General features: G+C 40.6%; 1 protein-coding gene across 2 annotated transcripts; it reads right to left on the bottom strand.

Moving 5' to 3' along the window:
- Positions 1-160: 160 nt before the first annotated feature.
- Positions 161-20,362, bottom strand: GDE1 (glycerophosphodiester phosphodiesterase 1). Of its 2 annotated transcripts, none has more exons than XM_045993708.1 (6): positions 19,940-20,362; positions 10,363-10,538; positions 7,827-7,932; positions 4,934-5,026; positions 2,410-2,621; positions 161-808 (listed from the first exon to the last, which is right to left on the bottom strand). In XM_045993708.1, the coding sequence occupies exons 1-6, from the start codon at positions 20,198-20,200 to the stop codon at positions 661-663; spliced, it is 996 nt and encodes a 331-aa protein (XP_045849664.1). In that variant the 5' UTR covers positions 20,201-20,362; the 3' UTR covers positions 161-660. The 2 variants fall into 2 exon arrangements, with proteins under 2 accessions (XP_045849664.1, XP_045849665.1); XM_045993709.1 differs by having other exon boundaries at positions 10,363-10,534; positions 19,940-20,077.
- Positions 20,363-20,707: the final 345 nt, after the last annotated feature.

Below are 20,707 nucleotides of genomic sequence, written 5' to 3'. Positions count from 1 at the left end.
TTTGTAGTTATTTCAGGATACCATAAACAATCCCTTGCACTGGTATCAAGACTTACCTACCATTTCCTTTGGCTCACGGGGGGGCTGTTGCCACTGGTCCCTAGATTGCAGGGAGCAGCCTCCCTAAATTCCTTATGTCTCAGGACATGATGCTTGGTACACGGTTTTCCCTTCGTGCTCCTTTTAATGATTTTATTAGTATGGTCACAAGTTCGATGTCTATAGTACATTGATAATGTAGCTGAATACAAATATTTTAAATAAGTAAATTACATAAGTGTGTCAAGTTTTAAAATGTCAACTTTGAGTGATCATGCATTTCCCATGCGTTTGTATCTGCACCCCCAAACTGCACAACTCAATCTGTGCTTATCCTCTCTGGGTCTCGTGTATGCCTCCGCAAGGCTGGGGCAGGAGCTGTTGTGCCTTTTTGCAGACCCAGATTTTCAAAAGCAATAGTGTTGAACTTAGGCATTCCTTGGAGCAAGGAAAGCAAAACCAGGTTTTGCTCTGGTTCAGGTAAAAATGCAAATACCGACTATTGCTTGTGTGAGCCACCTGATCCCCCGGGGCTGGGGCTAGCACAAAGGGTATTTTGATATCCCTGCATGAGGCCAGCAGGCAGTTTCTGTCCCCATGTTTCCTCCCTGGGGGAAAATTCTAGAACTGAGATGCGCAGTCTTCCAACATGCTGTCAGTGATATAGCTGGAACCAAGATGGGATTCGTAGTAACTTTTTTCATCAAAGGTATTAACAGTCCAAGCAACAACCTGAATGCCTTTGGCTGACCACTTCTTCAAGTAGTCCCTGGAGAAAGAGGAAAAACCCATCCTGTTAGAATAAGGACCAATTGTTCCAGAAATCTATAATGGTCACTAAGTATGGTATTCACTGAGTAATAATAATGCCTCCAAAGAGCCTCTTAACTGGGCCTCTGTGTGCAATCAGAGGAGTGTTCCAAAACCCAGCACCAGAACCTCCTCCACATTGTTCCAATTTACAACACTTCAGTGACTTGCTAAAGACACCCTCCACCATAGACAGACAGACACACACACACACACACACACACACACACACACAGTCTTATTAGAGGCCGTACCTGGCCTATCCCCACCCTTCTCTTTGGCCTCATCTTACACTGTACTTCCCCTTTCCTTTCTCTGTGACAGACCATGGATTTTCTTTCTTTCTTTTTTTAAAGATTTTATTTATTTATTTGATAGACAGAGGTTACAAGTAGGCAAGAGAGGCAGGCAGGGAGAGAGCGGAGGAAGCAGGCTCTCCGTGGAGCAGAGAGCCAGATGTGGAGCTTGATCCCAGGACCCTGGATTTTCTTTCAATTCCTTGAAAGAACTAGGTTCCTTCCTGCCTTAACACTTTTTTTTTTTTAAAGATTTTATTTATTTATTTGACAGAGATCACAAGTAGGCAGAGAGGCAGGCAGAGAGAGAGGAGGAAGCAGGCTCCCCGCTGAGCAGAGAGCCCGATGCGGGGCTCGATCTCAGGACCCTGGGATCATGACCTGAGCCGAAGGCAGAGGCTTTAATCCACTGAGCCACCCAGACGAGACGCCCCCCCTGCCTTAATACTTTTGTATGTGCTTCGCCTCTGACCTGGATCTCTACCTTCCCACCCTATTCCTACTCACCCTTCTGATCTTAGCTTAGTTGTCACCTCCTTGGGGATGTTTTCCCTAAGTCCCCTGATTAGGTGAAATTACACAGTATATGTACACTGTTCTCTCTACATAGCACTTACCTTAGTTGTAATTTTATATTTATTGGATTTTTGATCAGCAACTGTCCCTTCTACTTGACTATAAATTTCATGAGGCAGACCATGGTTTTCCTTACCATAGCATCTTCAGCTTCTTAATATAACGCTTTGTAATATTGTGGGCATACACCAAATATTGACTGACTTGAATGCACGCATGCCTGAAATAATATGAAACTGACAACTCTAATCAGCTAAAATACATGGCCATAAAACTGCCATGATAAAGGTCAGAGTTTGCTAGCAGGTGAGGAATAGAAAGTTTTCTTGGAAGCAATGAAGCAAAGTCTATAGTGTAGAGCAGAGCAGGAAGAAAGGTGGGAGGGATCAGGTAGGAACTCACAGGTTGTTCTCACGGTGGCTCTGCCCTGGTTTCTACGCTGGTTTTCAAAGAGAGCCAATCACAAGGATATGTAATCTCTCTTCTGTCACAGGTTAGCAGGTTTATTTTTTCTTTCCTTTTTTTTCCCACCTAAGAAGCTAATGGCATTCCACCTTAATAAAGGCCTGGGGCTTTGTGGGTGAATCCAGTCCAGGCTGTCCACTGTTAATCCTTCCCTTCCAAAAAGAGCATTTCAGGAAATGTGTCAGGAGATTAAAAAAAAAAAACAAAAAACCTTCCAACTTACGGGGATACAAAATCCTTTTGTATGAGGAAAGCTGAAATTCCACACAGGTACCACAGGATATTATGCATGCTCCAATCGAGCAAAATGTCCATTACCACAAACATGGACTGTTTCCAGAGAGCATCATAGCGTGGTTTCCCATCTCCTGTATGGCTAAGGCTCCAAGGTCTATGAGTTAAAGCCGTTACTACATTCTGATCTGTTTGTCTCATCTGAAAAGGAATTTTGGAAATTAAATAAATATCGTTATCTTAAGTCTAATACCTCTCATTTTTCTTTATTAGCCAATGTTACTCATTCTGCTGAAGTTGGCCATAATGGCACCCTGGCCCCGGTGTCTACTAAATAGACCTAAATCCTTTGAGTAAATAATGTAATGGATGTAAAGCATTTAACACACAGTATAAATAAGAACATTTCCTTCATGAAATCCTTACCTTTAAAATGAGTAAACTATAATCTCACAGTGAAATCTTCATGTCACAGGAACAAACTCTCAATTGGTTATCAATTTAAACTTTGGCTAGAGATAAGTAATTAGAACTCAGTGAGGATGGAACCATGATCATTTCCAGATGGGCTGGTTAGCTTTTGATCCTTTCCAGAGAAAAATGGCTGAGAAAGGCTTGGGCGGGGCCTGGGGGTAAGGGTGTGGGGTAAGAAGGAAGTGAGGACAGCCGAGATAGACGAGAAGGAGGGATAAGGGTTGGGGAAGGTCAAGGAGAAATAGGAAGATGTGGATGTTTTGCTCTGTGCTCCTCTGGACAATGTGGCAAACATTGTGAAGGCCTTTGTGGTCAAGTGAGATTGGGAAACACGGATCCAAATGTCTGAAAGCCCCATGACCCTGTTCATCTCAATGGTCGTGGATAGGTTCCGGCCTTACTGTAAAATTTTCAATGCATATTCTGTTGGTCACTGTTGAAGAATGCTACAGAACCAACAGATTATCTCGGAAACTGGGAAGCGAAGGACACGATTAGCATTTATTTCCAAATGCATATCTAAAGTGAATGACAGTTTCTTTCTTCATAGTTAAGTAGGCTCCACACCCAGTATGGGGCTTGAACTCACAACCAGCCAGGCACCCCTGAATGAGTTTCTTTTTACAGAAGTATTCGAATACATGAAGAAATGATAGCATTAAAATATTAAGATTTTGCAACCCCTAGCAAATTGAGAGCTGGCCACTGACATCCATAGCAGCTGCAAACAACGCAACAGAAGAGTTCATCAGATGTTACCTGCCTCCTGATGACAAAACACCCTCACCTATGACATGATCTTGCCAAGAATAACTGAACCTCCACGAATCAAGCCTTTTGCTCTCACTACCAATTTACAGGAAATATATATAGAAGAAGAATGTGTTCAACTGTATCATGATAGAGGAAGCAAAATTTGGACTTGGGTAAACTCTACAAAACAACCTGGTTTCTTCAATAAATATATCACAAGGTGGGGAAAAAGGAGAACTTACAGGTTTTAAGATTTTAAATTATAGTATGTAGTCTTTATCTGGGTCCTGATTCAAATTAACATTATAAAAAACAACCCACTTACATTTCTGAGACAAATAAAAATTTACATGCTGACTAGATAAATTTCATAATCTTCAGGAGTTAGTAATGGTTTTAGATGGGATAATGACGGTGTTGTGGCTGTAGTTTAAAAAAAAAGGGAATCACTTTTCAAAGATATTTAATGCAATTTTTATGGATGAAATGATGCCTGGAATTTACTTCAAAATAACGCTGGGGTAGATGAATGGGGGTATGGATGAAAAAAGCTAGATCACAGTAAAACGGGGGCTCATTTTACTAGCATCGACTTTTGTGCATATTTTAAATTCTCCATCAGTAAGAGTTATTTTTTTAAAAGGTTACTTATGTTACCTAGTGAGATGAAGAGCTACATAATTCTTTGTTCTGAGAATGTTTATAAAGTAATCTGAATGAGCCTGTAAACAATATAAGAGGAGCTTAAAGAGGAATCATGGTATTTTAAAATGGGGTATGAGTTCATTCTCCTTTCTGAATTTCTCTTGTTAAAAGAGGAATTTCTTCTTCTATTATTATTATGTTCAGTTAGCCACTGTATAGTACATCATTAGTTTTTGATGTAGTGTTCAACAATTCATTAGTTCTGTATAACACCCAGTGCTCATCACAACACCTGCCCTCCTTAGTATCCATCACCCTGTTACTCCTCCCCCCAGCCCCTCCACTCTGAAACCCTGTTCATTTTCCAGGGTCCACAGTCTCTCTTGGACCGTCTCCCTCTCTGATTTCTCCCCCTTCAGATTTCCCTCCCTTCCCCTATGATCCTCTGTGCTACTGCTTATGTTCCACATATGAGTGAAACCATATGATAATTGTTTTCCTCTGCTTGACTTACTTCAAAAGAGGAATTTCTTAACTGAAATTCAGTTCCATTTAACAGCCGTCTATCTTATGGTTACTTGGCCCATGTTATCACCATCAACTAACACAGTATTATGTACAACACAAATCCTGAATTTTACCTTATAGATAACTTCTGGCAAGAAAGAGCAGACGATACTATTATTGTATAGTTGAGGAAACTCCTTATATATTTTCTTTAGAGCATCAGTAGCCTGTAAAGCATAGAGATTCATGTATTTAAATGTAATAGTCCCAGCCAATAACTATTACATACTAAGTACAACCCTACTGAATAAATCGGAAATTTACTAATATATGGGGACACGGACAGGAGTACTGGTAGATTCCATTATCCATTGGGATCCTTCTTAAATTCACATCTACAGTAGACGGGAGGTGGGGAGTAGGAGTACTGTTGCTTTACTGTTTTGTTGAGAGGCTCATCCCTTTTGTCAGACTTTTTTGGAAAGTATGGCAGGCAGCAGGCCAGTTGAGGCTGGAAGCAAAATTTTAAACCTTTTTCTTATAACCCAGTTTAGCCACTAGGAAAAGTCCTTTTATACCCAAAACCCTATCTCCTCTGCCTTCCCTGGCAGAAGCATGAGCCAAGCAGCCTGGGAACTACTAAGGGCAGATGTTCTTGGTCCAGGGGACTGAGAGGAAATGGCATTCATCACCAACACAGAGGAAGAAATAATGGGATAAGGGAGGAACTGGGAAGAGCTTCAAGGTGAACAGAAGTTTTTTTGTAGTAGTCCAGTTAAATGAATGAAGAAGAAATTACTGAGTTAAATACTGACATTCTGTAACCTCTAGTGAATTAACAGATTTGGCGTTGAAAATCAATAACAGTTGGGGCACCTGGGTGGCTCAGTGGGTTAAGCCTCTGCCTTCAGCTCAGGTCATGATCCCAGGGTCCTGGGATCGAGCCCCGCATCGGGCTCTCTGCTCGGCAGGGAGCCTGCTTCCCCCACCACCGCCTGCTGCTCTGCCTACTTGTGATTTCTCTCTCTCTCTCTCTGTCAAATAAATAAATAAAATCTTTATTAAAAAAAAAAAGAAAATCAATAGCAGCTAACAACAGAGGTAGGTGAGTAGGCATTAGGTGGAATGTAATGTCACTATATCACAATTCTTGAAATATCACTAAATTTTGGAAGTCACACATACTTATAACCAAATGTAAGCAACAAAATGCATTCCAAAAAAGAAAAAATACAGAAATTACTCATGTCCTGTTCCCCCTTCACTAATGTGAGAGTATGAGCTACAGAGCCAAAGTTGCATTCTTGCTGTCTGAACTAACATATGCCTTGTACCTGACTCCTCCCCCACATTATTTATTTAATTCTTATAACAACGCCTGTGGTCATTTTTAAAATTATTCCCATCCCTGCCGCCCCCAACAGCTGCCCAGTGAGGAAATGCAAGCATATCAAGGTTAAGGTTACACTGTAGCAAGTGACAGAATTTAATCACAATCTGTTGGACTCCAAAGCCCATGCCCTTGGCTCCTGTGCTCTACTAACTCCAGTTTGCACCACTTTGTCCTTTACACTAACCATTGTGGTGAATCAGATCACTATGTTCTAATGTGGCCCAAACCACTTGTGAGCACCCAACCAGAAAGCTCAAATAGTCTTTCTTCTTTTCCCCCCTTTATTCTAAGACAATAAGCATGAAGTACACTGTGGGTGAAATGTAGGACCTTTGACCAACTACCCTAGACATTTTTAGAACTTCTTCTCTACATGATATGGTCCAGGAATTCATATTTTTAATAGGTATTCGTGGTGATTCTGGTGCAGACTGACTGGAAAACCTAAATGTATACAACTGTATATCAGAATACCACAGTGACGGTGCCTGGGTGGCTCAGTTGTTAAGCGTCTGCCTTGGCTCAGGTCATGATCCCAGGGTTCTGGGATCAAGTCCTACACTGGGCTCCCTGCTTGGCGGAAAGCCTGCATCTCCCTCTCTCGCTCCCCCTGGTTGTGTTCCCTCTCAAATAAATAAATAAAATCTTAAAAAAAAAAAAAGAATACCACAATGTACCAGAATAATTAATGAGCCAGAGCACCATTCTCCTTTCTTCAAAAATGAGAGTTTCCTGTGTTAAAGCTAGAATATATACTTAGGCTCTTATTTCAGGTTTTAACAACTAGTTTCAACTATATCCTGGGATGAATAAAAAAAAAAAAATTTTGAGATCAGAACTCCCCACCAGTAGATGGCCACTACTGATTATACCTTGCAAGGGGGAAAATATAAGTCGTCCAAATGAAGAAAAAAAGTATTTGTGCTTGAAAAGCTGGTTATAAGTGAACAGATGTAATCTAAACCGTATTTCCCCATTGATTTGCATTGCAGTAATATGTTTTTATGAATAAAAGTATATGTTCTAAAATTTAAGCAAAAAATTTTTTTTAGGAATGTCTTATGTATTTGAAAAAATTATAGTAATTTTACCATAAAAGTTTAACTACTCAAATCATAGGATAACAAAACTATACATAAGGGATAGAAATCATACAGGAAGGATAACTCTACATAAAACATAAATGTCCTATTAGCTATCAAAAACTTTATGTATGGGAGTTATCTTTAAATTCAGTCCACAGTTGTCCATCTGAAACCATTAACTTATCAGCCGGATGCAACTGGTCGTACGTCTAACTCCTGAATTCTTCCTGAGGTTAGCCAAAGTGCCTCTTTATGGTTTATTTACTGTCTTTTGTAAAAGCTATTTATGCAAGAAAATCCCAACTCAATTTTGTATTAGTTGTAGAATATCAGGAGTTGTTCAAAGGTTCCATCAAAGGTTAAAGTTCCATAATTTACTATTTGCTTAAAGATATGGATTTTTGCATTGTAAACTTCTAATAAGCAAATATAATTTGTAAAAATAATTTAAGAAGGATAAGTAGCAAAACCTATGGTTGATTTTCGAAATGACTCTCAAGTCAGATAGATGTCTTTTCAAGAAAGTGAAGTCTGTGGTATAAACTGTACCATATTTGCATGGCCCTTGACATCAAAGAAGATTGTGAGGTTATGGTTTAGGCACTCTGCAACGGCTTCTCTCAGGGTAGGGATCTTTTCATCAGGGAAATCATTCCTATAAGAGAGGGAAAAGGAATAGTATATTGCAGGAAAAAGAAAAAGATAAAAGTTTAGTGAAACAGATGTTTGACAAATGTCTTCCAACCAACAGGAAATAGTGTTTTCCCTAACTTCCTTTCTTTAACCATACTGGAGTCTAGGGGTAATTTACTTTATGTCCTCGAAACAGATGACAGATATCCTTGACCAAAGAACAGCAACAACAAAACTTACTTACTTTTTAGGAAATCAGTAGATTTAGAATATAATAGGACCTCTACTCACCAAAGGCCAGAGTATAATGCCACTTCTGGAGTACTTGAGACTGAAATTTAAGACCGTAATTGCCCTAACAGAACCTTATGCAGGAGAAATTCCTAGAAATACATAAATCTGTTCACTGTATTGTTGTGCATTTAAGTGCAACTGTTCAAAATAAATGTCTACACATAATTTTCTGATAAAGAAAAGGATAAAGTTATGTGCCTTAGATATATAAGAAATCAGATTTTCTCACATAATGAAATTTCATTCTACATGATTTAACTTATGCTTATTCAACAATATAATTTCAAGTGTAGTATCTTGGTTTAAAAAAAAAAAAGATAATTTAAATAGTACAGGCAATTCTGCCAGCCATTCTATTCAATGCCTACTCCTTGGGAGTGAGAGATGAGACATGGCTTTACTATTCCCTTGGCCAGTCTTATTTTCTATGCCCACCCCCCCCACCCCCCCCACCCCACCCCCCCCAGGATGAGCAGCTTACCACGTTGAGGATAATTCTAGAGAAAATACCTATTTTTCCTACAACATGGTCCATAAACACAAGCTAATGACTTCACTGGATATTCAAACAAAGAAAATGCAATGAGTTCCAACTGGAGGACAAAGACTGGCTATGTTAAAGACTTAAGATGGTATACTGACACCAATATTGCATTTTTTCTTTTTTGACCTGAGAGAGGTGTTTAATTAGTTCTTCATGTCTATTTTTCAATACAGATTAGAAGTAGCAAAAAACAAAAGAAAAACCTATGTAGACTGATGTAGCATAACACAGTAATGGGTTAACAGTTACCCAGAGGAGATTTCTCATTTGATTTCCTTCTCTGTCTAGAGTTTTATGGGTTTAAAATTTTTTACATACTCCCTTCTTTAAAACACTGGACTGTAAGATTCATCTGATCTAATGTTCAAAGATAGTTTTGTTATTGATTTTCTGCCTGGATGATCTAATCATAATATGCCTTCTTGAGGTGCCTGGGTGGCTAGGTCGTTAAGCATCTGCCTTTGGCTCAGGTCATGATCCCAGGATCCTGGGATCAAGCCCTGCACTGGGCTCCCTGCTCAGCAGGAAGTCTCCCTTTCCCACTTTTCCTGCTTGTGTTCCCTCTCTCACTGAGTCTCTGTCAAATAAATAAAATCTTTAAAAACTACAACAAAGCAATACCATGCCCTCTTAAAGTATTTTATGGGTGATGATGACCCTGAGTATTTTTTGCTTTAATTTTTGACTCTGAAGCTGACCTCTTAGCCTCATTTTCACTGTAATATTAAAACCAGCCTTTCTCTCACAGATAGCAGAACAATGAATTATCTGACGACTGCAAAGAGCAATTCCAGCAGCCTGCACTCCCAACTTTCAAGTGTTACCATTACTCTTTCTAGATTATAACTTCCTTCAGTTAGCTTTTCAGATCCTAGGATAATACAGTCTGAATATCTTTCAGGGAAGACTATAACATAATCACTAGGTCGAATACTTAATACTCAAAGAATATTGATCATTGTCCAGAGAACTGATACAACATGGGTAACAGTGAGCACACATTTTCAGGATTACAAAGAAGAGAGGGATTTAGATAACCACATTCCAAAGTATATTACCCAGTATACTCATTCCAATGTGTTTATAGCCGTTTATGGTGGGAATGGTGTGGTCATACACGGTGTGTAGTCATACATGTTTGAGAAACATTAAATTAAAGGTAATGATTGATGTGGACTGTTTATCCCAAAAGGGAACATCGACCATATAGTGCTTGATCTTAGTTGATCACAGAACCCTTTTCTTGTGGAATAGCTTACAGGACCAATTCTGAGATACACATGTATCTATAGATCTCATATAAAATTTGTATGATAGTACAAAGTAATTGTCTTATGTTACTAATGTTACTGACTAGACAGTGTATTGTCTTGAGAATAATTCCCAGGCCAAATCTGGCCACAGTGGGAAAAGATGAAAACTATCCATGCCATATTTCTGTTGTTCCTGGCACCCTGCTCATTACTTGGGAAAACTGTATATAGTCCAAAACAAAACACAACAAAACGATTCTTCTGGAGCAGAAGATGCCAGTGTGTTTAGAAGGTGCCAGTGTCTTTCTGTGATCCCCAACAGAAGCTGAAAGGTATGTTTAAGTGACAATGAACCGCTTACCTTAACCTGTGATTTGCTGCGGGATTAAGCTTCCTAATTTGTTCAAATGTCAAATCACAAAGTCGGCCAGTGCCGTCAGTCGTCCTGTCCACTGTGTTATCGTGCATTAAGACAGGAATCCCGTCAGAAGTAAACTCAATGTCCAACTCCACACCTGTTGCTCCATTCTTAGCTGCCTTAACAAAAACATCAACAATATTAATGGCAAGTGGCCAAAGACACCACTTTACAATCTACATGTTCAAGATGACCAATAGTGCTAGCTAGGTAGATAGCATCTCTTACCAATTTCTTCTCCTTCTGGTACCAAATAGCAATCCACCTGGTTTCTACTTTTCCCTGATAACCCTACTTCAACTTGCATACTTAGGGATTCCTCACACACTTTAAATTCCCCACTCTTGGGTGCCTGGGTGACTTAGTTAAGCATCTGGCTTCAGCTCAGGTCATGACCCCAGAGTCCTGGGATCCTGCCTGTACTGGGCTCCCTGCTCAGTCGGGAGTCTGCTTCTCCCTCTACTCTTCCCCTCTGTTCATGATCTCTCTCTCACTCTCTAATAAAAAAAATATTAAAAAATAAATAAATTACCTACTCTTCCCATTCTCATGGTAGTAAATGGGGGAGATTTCTGGAACTTAAGTTTTCTCTGGTTGCTTTAATTCTATGGGCCATTAATGGCTTACAGTGACAAATATTTAGATAAATTCTACTGTTTCCCTACACTCTATTCGGTACAGCAACTCTGACGATTCCCCTGTGTTTGCTGATTAGCTGTGTATCAGTGCACTACTTTGGCATAAACAAGAGGGTCAGGTTCTTGTTGGTTTAACTCCACCCTCTTTAACAGGAACACCAAGCCTGCTTCTAGGGGAAACTACATTTTGTTTATATAAGCAGCCCTGGCTGTTGGCCAACAAGCTGGTAAACACAGTAAGGTATACTGGAATTTATCTAAAAAGAGAACTTGAGCATGTTCCTCTGAGATATACTACCCAGCATTTGCTTTCTTGGCTTCTCTGTCACAATGAAAACATGAAATGCTCATTAGGATCAAGATATTAAATTACAAAAATTTTTAACTATGCAAACACACAAAGCAGTATATAGTAAGAAAGACTTAACAGATGTTAACATTTTGCCACATTTGCTTCAATCTCTTGCTGTCCTAAAACGTAATAGTAGTTAGTATTTATTGAGCCTTTTCTATATAGTCAGGCACTATTCCAAATGCTTTAAATATATTAACTCATTGGATTCTCACCACCCTTGGGTAATATTAAGATTCTCATTTTCAGATGAGGAAACAGAAAATAAGAAACTTGCTTTTAGTTATACAAACTATGACATGGTTGAGCCTGCACTTTTTTTTTTTTTTTTGAAGATTTTATTTATTTGACAGAGATCACAAGGAGGCAGAGACACAGGCGGTGGGTGGGGGACGGAAGCAGGCTCTCTGCTTGGCAGGGAGCTCCATCCCAGGATCCTGGGATCATGACCTGAGCTGAAGTCAGAGAGTTTAAACCACTGAACCATCCAGGAGCCCCTAGAGGCTGCACTCTTAAGCACTATATGTTTACTATTGACACTACAGATAAAGGGAAATTTCTCCCCATTCCTCTCCATTTTAAAAGTTGATGTGCATCATTCTTGTGTCATTCTCTTGAAAGTCTTTGAATATTTGGTTCACACTTAAGTACTCAAGTACTGAGAAATAACATACAGTTCTGTACTAGTGTACAGCAGTGATTCAATAATTGCTAGCCATTGTTATTTACTGCATTCTTTAAAACACATTTTCAATTTTAATACAATCAAATTTATCAATCATGTCCTTTATGGGCATAGATTATTCCTTCTTTTTAAATCCTTTCCTTATAAAGATATAATACAACTCCATTTTCTTCTAAGCTTCAAAGTTTGATTTTCACAGTATGACCAGTATTTCCTCTAAAACTCTAGGCTCAGTTTCATCATTTTTAAGATGATACCTCTCGGGGCGCCTGGGTGGCTCAGTGGGTTAAAGCCGCTGCCTTCAGCTCAGGTCATGATCCCAGGATCCTGGGATCGAGCCCCACATCCAGCTCTCTGCTGAACGGGTAGCCTGCTTCCTCCTCTCTTTCTGCCTGCCTCTCTGCCTACTTGTGATCTCTCTCTAAAATACACATTTTAAAAAATATTTTATTTATTTATTTGACAAAGAGACATCAAGAGAGGGAATATAAGCCGGGGAAGTGGAAGAGGGAGAAGCAGACTCCCTGCTGAGCAGGGAGCCCGATGTGGGGTTTGATCCTAGGACCCTGTGATCATGACTTGAGCCAAAGGCAGATGCTCAAAGACTGAGCCACCCAGATGCCCCATTCTCTAAAGAAAATTTAAAAAAAAAAAAAAAAAAAGATACATCTCTAATGATCTTAAGAGACATAAGGATCTAGAAATAATGCATGTAGGGGCACCTGGGTGGCTCAGTGGGTTAAGCCACTGCCTTCGGCTTAGGTCATGATCTCAGGGTCCTCGGATGGAGTCCCGCATCGGGCTCTCTGCTCAGCAGGAAGCCTGCTTCCCCCCCTCTCTCTGCCTGCCTCTCTGCCTACTTGTGATCTCTCTGTCAAATAAATAAATAAAATCTTAAAAAAAAAAAAAAAAAAGAAATAATGCATGTAAATTACCAAGCTTGGTGCCTGGCTCAAAGTTGGCACTCAACATAAGCTACTATGATTAAAAAAAAAAAATCCATTTCAGTGAAAAGTCATTACGGTAGCGCTCACGTCTTTTCACTGGTTGGAAGGTGTATTTTCACTGGTTGGAAGGTGTATCTTTTTATAAGCTTAAAAGGTACCTTTTCTAAGTTAAAGACAGGATAATGCACTGGTAAATTAATAGGGGTTGTATCATTTAAGACATAAAACAAGATCACATTTTCAGTATGCACAATGCATCTGGCTCACTGTAACACAAATGTTTCTCTTATTCCCTGAGGCCAGCACTATGATTAGTTCAATTATATTTGTATCCATTAGGGCCATCTCTATTTGGTAACAACACAAAAAATAACAATGGTAAGACACTGAATTTTAGCAAGATTATTAGAACTAGTGAGCTCATTTATTTGTCTTTTCTGAGTAGTTTAAGGCCCCAAGCAAAAGCTTTATAAAAGAACCATCATAGTAGAGTTTCTCAGACCAGATCTTCTAATAACTGCATTCAACTATCTTTATCAATACTTTTATTGCCTCCTTTCAGAGGCAAGATTGGTTTTAAATTCACATACTAGTATACAGTTCACACTCATCTTTTCATTTAGAGAAATTCCTTATAATAGTATTTTTCTTCTAAACATACAAATTTCACATAAACTGGTTTATAAAAATAGTGCAATTTTATTAAAATTTTATTTAAAATGAAAAAATTTATTTAAAAACTATACTAATAGTTTAGTAATAGACTAGCACAGTGTAGTATCAATGCTTGCCTTGGGGCAGAAGTGTGATTGGGGGGTTAACTCCAAAGAGCACAATGGAACTTTCTGGGGTGATGGAAATGCATTAAGGTGGTGGTTACCCAGGTATATATATTTATCAAAACTCATCAAACACTGAAAATGTCTGCCTTTTATGGATGTAAATTATACTTGGATAAAATTGATTTAAAAAGTATTTGCTTTCACAAATACATTATATTTATATGGCTTTTTAAATGTTTCACTGAAAAATATCCTTTAAATATCCAACCTTATACTATAACTTCACACAGAAAGAACTTAGTGTTTACTGACAATGAAGAAAACCATAGACTCCACTATTAGAACACAGAATGGCACAGCGTTTTTGGTAGAGATTTTTTCAATCTGATGAAGTTCAGAATCACATCTTTCTTCTTCTTTTTAGCTTTGAGACTATTCACATGCCAAGTAATTCATGTTTAAAGTGTACAATTCATTGGTTTTTAAAAATTAAATTCACAGAGCTGTGCAATTACCACCACAATCAATTTTAGAACATTTTCAACACCTCAAAAAGAAATCCTGTGTCCGTTAGCAGTGAGTCCCCAGTCAACTACTAATCTACTTCTATCTCTGTGGATCTGCTCATTCTGGACATTTTATTTAATACAATTATATGATATGCAGTCTTCTGTGCCAGGCTTTTTTCCCCCACCCTTAGCATGTTTCTAAGGTTCATTCAAAGCGCAACACATATCAGGACTTCATTCCTTTTTCTTGCTGCATACTATTCCACCATGTGGACACATCACATTTTACTTTATCCATTCATCAGTTGCTGGATATTTCTGTTGTTTCCATTTTTGGTTATTAATATGTTAGGAACATTTCTGTATAAGTTTTCGCATGATGTATGCTTTCAATTCTTTTAGATATATGTATATATATATCTAGAAGTGTTACTGCTGGATCAAATGGTAACTCTGTGTTTAACCTTTTTTTTTTTTTTAAAGATTTTATTTATTTATTTGACAGAGAGAGAGATCACAAGTAGGTAGAGAGGCAGGCAGAGAGAGGAGGAAGCAGGCTCGCTGCGGAGCAGAGAACCCGATGCGGGGCTCGATCCCAGGACCCTGAGATCATGACCTGAGCCGAAGGCAGCGGCTTAATCCACTGAGCCACCCAGGCGCCCCATGTGTTTAACCTTTTAAGGAACTGCCAGGCTGTTTTTCTCACCAGCAGTGTATGAAAGTTCCAATTTCTCCACATCCTCATCAATACCTGTTTTTGTCCTTTTGTTTATAGCCACCCTAATGGGAATTTCACTGTGGGTTTGATTTCCATTTCCCTGATGACTAATAATGTTGAGTATCTTTTCTCGTGTGTTTACTGGCTATTAGTACTGCACAAACCTTCCAACAAATACTTATCGAGTGCCTACCAGATCAGGCACTATTCTAAGGAGTGAGGAGAGTGGTGAACAAGAAAGAAAAGGATTATGGATCTTGTATTTCAGTAGGGAGAAACGGACCACAAACATGTTACATGTAAATTATGATAGTGATCAATGTTTTGAAAAAGAAAATAAAGGGTAATGTGAAGGTTAAAGGCAGTGGGGGTCACTAGACAAGGCAATCAAGGAAGTCCTCTCTGAGAATATGTCATGTGAGCCAAGACCTTAATGATCAAAGGGAGCTAACCATATGAAGATCCAGGGGAATAGTTTCCCAAGCAGAAGAAAGAGCAAGTATAAAACAAAGACTACAATGTAGGACGGAGCCATGTGTCAACAAAGTTGACTGACTACCCAAATCTATTCCCCTTCTTTTTCTCTGCTGATAGAGACCTGTTCTTGCCACATTGTTCAGCTTTCTCTTGTGTTCAGAGTGAATGAACGATTGTCAATCCCTTTGTGTGTATGTGACGGAGACTTCTGGGAAAGGAATATGGAAGAGGGACAGAGACGGAATGGCGATGTGTAAGAACGTGACGCCTGGGGCTGCAGCGGCCACCGGGCAACTACAGTGAGGGCGAGTAAACATGCCGCAGGTGGCAGAGCAGAGCAACAGACCCCGAGTCCTCCATGATCGTAAACTGAACAGCTATAAATTAAACCATCCTGGGGGCACCTGGGTGACCCAGTTGGTTAAGTGTCTGCCTTCGGTTCAGGTCATGATCCCAAGGTCCTAGGGTAGAGCTCTGCACCGGGCTCCCTGCCCAGCGGAGAGTGTGCTTCTCCCTGTGCCTGCTGCTCCCCCTGCTTGTGCGCTCTCTCTCTCTCTCTGTCAAATAAATAAATAAAATCTAAAAACTAACAAAACAAAACAAAAACCTAAAAAGCCACCCTGGAAGTTACCTCTCCCCTATGTTCTTGTATTCTTTTTATGTCAGATATTAAGTTCCCTTACTGTTTGAGATATTTGTGTGTGTTTGTGTTTAAGATTTTATTTATTTATAAGACAGAGGCACGCTGGGATCATGACCTGCCAAAAGCAGACACTAGGCGTCCCATATCATTTGAGATATTTGAAGTTTGAGTTTCTATTACATGAAGCCAAAAGCATCCTAACAAGCACCCAGGGTGGTTGGAACAGGAGCAAGGGCTTTGAGAAGGGTGTAAGATAGAATGTGTTTGGATTTTATTTAATTACAACAGAGAACCACTGGAGAATTTTATTTATTTTTTTTAAGATTTTTTTTTTTTTTTTTTTTGACAGAGATCACAAATAGGCAGAGGGGCAGGCAGAGAGAGAGGAAAGAAGCAGGCTCCCTGCCGAGTAGAGAGCCCAATGCGGGGCTCGATCCCAGGACCCTGGAATCATGACCTGAGCTGGAAGCAGTGGCTTTAACCCAGTGAGCCACCCAGGCGCCCTAGCCATTGGAGAATTTTAAATAAGGGCAGTATATAACCCGATTTATACTTTTAAAGCTGCACTCTGGCTCCTGGGTGGAGAATGGACTGTGAGTATAATTTAATTCCTGTCACTGTCATGTATCTGTTCTTGGAATCCATCCATTTCACCTCTCTCATGTTTTTCCTTCTGTATCTATTTTATAATCCATCAGAAATTCTACCATTCTCAGAAAGTCCTTCCTGATTGTTCACATAGTAAAATGTTTAAGAATATGAATTATGAGCTGCAAATACACAAAGGGAGCAGGAAGAGGACAAAAAAACATACTTTGATGGAAATAAACTACATATTCCTTTTGAAGTCAAGAGGGAGGATGCGACCTTGTCTTCTGCAGTCTGTATTCAGCAGCTAAATTCTGTTATAGCTAAAAAGTTCATCCAGAATGACCTTATATTGGAATAAGCAGAATTATCACATTTCATTTCCTCTTAAGCCAGAACTTGGCACAATGTTTATTATTACTACATACATTAAAGACATGTACGACCTAAACATACCTCAATGGAAATTAACTTTAATTCCCTTGCACCACAACAGGATATGAAACCCTGTATGTGTATGTGTATTTCCCATACATACTTCCTCATTTAACATGATTCATAGTCAGTTAATCGTGTTCCTGGCCAAACCACCATATCATTTATAAATACTCAGGAATGCCGTCTGTGTTCAGTTAAAACTGAGTTATACTCAGTATTACTGAGTGTATTACTTACTGTATGTACTACTGTGTATTACTTACTGTATGTATTAATTACTCTATGTATGACTTACATAAATGTAAGTTGAAATCTAAGTCAATGACAACTATGTACTTTTTTCTCTGTAATTATCTTTTTTTATGACAATTCTCCTGTATAGCTATATTACTTCACCTATCTGAATTTAAGTTAGAGTGTAAAACACATTCTCCAATATCTTTATATTTCTACTTATTTATTTACTGAGATTTTACTTCCAGGTAATCTCTACACACATCGCGGGGCTTCAACTCACAACCCTGAGAAAAATAGTTGCATGTCTTCCAACTGAGCCAGCCAGGCACCCCCCGCCCCCTTGGTTTATCGTGATGGAAGGGAAACAGAGCAGCTTTTCTAGCTTTCTACTTAAAAATAAATATAGGGGCACCTGGGTGGCTCAGTCGTTAAGTGTCTGCCTTCAGCTCAGGTCACGACCCCAGGGTTCTGGGATCGAGCCCCACATTGGGCTCCCTTCTCGGCGGGAAGCATGCTTCTCCCTCTCCCACTCCCTCTGCTTGTGTTCCCTCTCTCGCTGTCTCTCTGTCAAATAAATAAAATTAAAAAAAATAAATAAAAAATAAAGATATTGGGGCACCTGGCTGGCCCAGTCAGTAGGGCATGCGACTGATCTCAGGGTTGTGAGTTCCAGTCCCATGATGGGTGTAGAGATTACTGAGAAAAAAATAAACTTAAAACAAAAACAAAAACATCACAAAGAAGCAAGGGGAAAGAAGCATGCAAGAGAAGTCTAATTTGGGGGTGCCTGGGTGGCTTAGTCAGTTAAGTGTCTGACTTCAGCTCAAGTCGTGATCTCGGGGTACTGGGACAGAGCCCTACATTGGGCTCCACTCTCAGCTGGGAGTCTGCTTGTCTCGCTCCCTCTCCCTCTACCCCTCTCCTGGGTTGTGTGCACTCACAGTCTCTCTCAAATAAATACATTAAAAAAAAAATTTTTTTTAAAGAAAGAAAAGAGAGGTCTAACTTGGTTTATAAAGAGTCAGCTGTGCTCTACAAATTAACAGCTGCCTTCCTGACTCCTTCCCTTCTTCAGACTTAAAATTTTTTTTTACCTTTATCCTGAGATGATTTTAAAATGAAGCCGTCTTTGGATTATTGGCCTAAAGAGCTTACATTTGTAGAGGTCTTATCATGGGTCAAGGACTTTGTGCAGACTACCTCCTTGAATCACAACCTATTAGGTAGGTACCAATATCATTCCAATTTTACAGATAGGAAACCTGAGGTCTGGGTGGAGCTGGAGTGACGACAGGTGCCCTAGGGTGACTTCCTTCCACACCCTCTCAACTCGGGACTCTGACTGGGACACAGAGTTTAAGTAACTTGCTCATTATGTAATACTGTCTGTCTGTAGCTAGACAGTGAGTCCAAGTTTTTATATCTTGGAACACAGTCTGATCTCCGACAAAGAACTCTGGGGCTTGGAACCTTGAATTCTAGTTGTTGCCGTGTATCTGAGTCAGTTTTCCTACCCATTTGATATTAAAATAACGTCTGAAAGAAATGTGAGGGTCAGATGTATTTCCACAGATGCAAAAATGTCTATACAACTGAAAATCTCTCATACTATGCAAACTCTATTATGAAGTCAGGAGACTGCTAGGAGTTTGGAGGGAGCAAGAGTCCTAGGACAGTCTTGTTAAAAAGAGAAGCAAAAACTGATCAGGAGTCCAGCTGCCAGGGTTGTCCGGCATGAACTGTGTGTTTGGAGCAAAAGGTGATAAGGAGATGACTTGGATAATTTGGAGGACAAGCAAAAACAGCTTCTGTGAATGTGATCCGTTTACAATAAAGTCAGCTACTGATGGACACTGTACTTAAACCTGGCTGGCCACACTTCCTACCTTATTCGCCACCCTTTGTTGGGTTCCTTGAAGTCAGACTACATAGTATGTATTGTGTTACCCGCACTTTCCAAGATCATTTCCACCTCGGGACTTTTGCACCTGCTGTTCTCTTTTCCTGGAACACCTTTCTCCCAGATCCAAGGCTGGCTCCCCCTCATAATTGCAGTTTCGGTTCAAGTCATGTTTTGCGAGGGGATTTCTCTGACTACTCTATCTAAAATAGCATAAGCCCTCCCAGTCATTCTTTACCCTGTTACTCTATTTCTTCATCACACTTTTTGTCTCTTAAAGTATCTCATTTATGTGTTTACTTGTTTAAGGCCGATTTCCCACATTCCAATGCATGCTCTGCGAAAGCAGGGACTCTTTCTGTCTTGTTTATTACTGTATCCTCAGTGCCTGGCATATAGCAAATAATGTAGGTCTTTGCTGCGTTCTCTAAGTAAGTTGGGAAGATTTCTGACTTCAGAGGGATCGAGGGTCACTTGGATATATTCCTTCTGGACGAATGGGGAACGGGAAAGGCTATCATGAGAACACTGGGGAACCTTCGGAAGGTCTAGCAGAAGCCCAGCCTCCCAGGGGGTACCGAGGGGCGCGAGGCGTAGGGGACTCACCTGCCGAATGGCCGCCAGCGTGTTCTCGGGCGCGTCGTGGCTCCCGCCGCGGTGGGCAATGGCGGAAACGCGGTCCTGGGGCTTGAGCACCTGCAGGGCCCTGCGGGAGGGCACAGGCTCAAAGCTGAAGAAGCGCAGCAAGAGGTAGAGGCTGCCGGTGAACAGGCAGGCATTGAAGGGACTACGCGTTACCAGCAGCAGCAGCAGCAGCAGGAAGGAGAACGGGCCCAGGAGGCCCCCCTGTTCCTCCCACAGCCACATGCCGGCGCCCGCACCGGCACGGACGGGAGTCCCGGACCCGCCGGGCTCCCCGGACAAGAGAGCGAGAAGCGAGGGCGAAAGCCCAAGACACTCGCCGCAGAGAGAACCCTTTTAGGGGACCAGCGCCGCACAATGGCGGCGGCAGCCGCATCCGGAGAGGGAGCCGGGCGTCCAGCCAATCAGGGTGGGGGATCTGGGGAGCTCGGGGGGCGGAGTCGTTGCCATGGCAACGGAGGAGGACTCAGGCCCTAGGCTCACGTTCCAAAATAGCTTTGGATTATTCTGGGGTCCGGACTTCAACCAAGACTTTCAGACTCCAGAAGGTGGTGAAATACAAGAGCGGTTGCATGGTTGTATGGCCGGAAGGGACCTTAGTGACTCCTCATTTTGCCCTTGAGGAAACTGCCCAGGGAACCTTGCACGGGCAGGACTGTTTAGATTGCTTTATGTATTCAATTCAAGATGTGCCAACAGCGATCCAGGCGCTCAGGATACAGGAGTGCACAG

The sequence above is a fragment of the Meles meles genome, chromosome 21 (assembly GCF_922984935.1).
Source record: "Meles meles chromosome 21, mMelMel3.1 paternal haplotype, whole genome shotgun sequence".
In the NCBI taxonomy this organism is placed as follows: domain Eukaryota; kingdom Metazoa; phylum Chordata; class Mammalia; order Carnivora; family Mustelidae; genus Meles; species Meles meles.
This window is presented reverse-complemented; position numbering and strand designations above follow the sequence as displayed.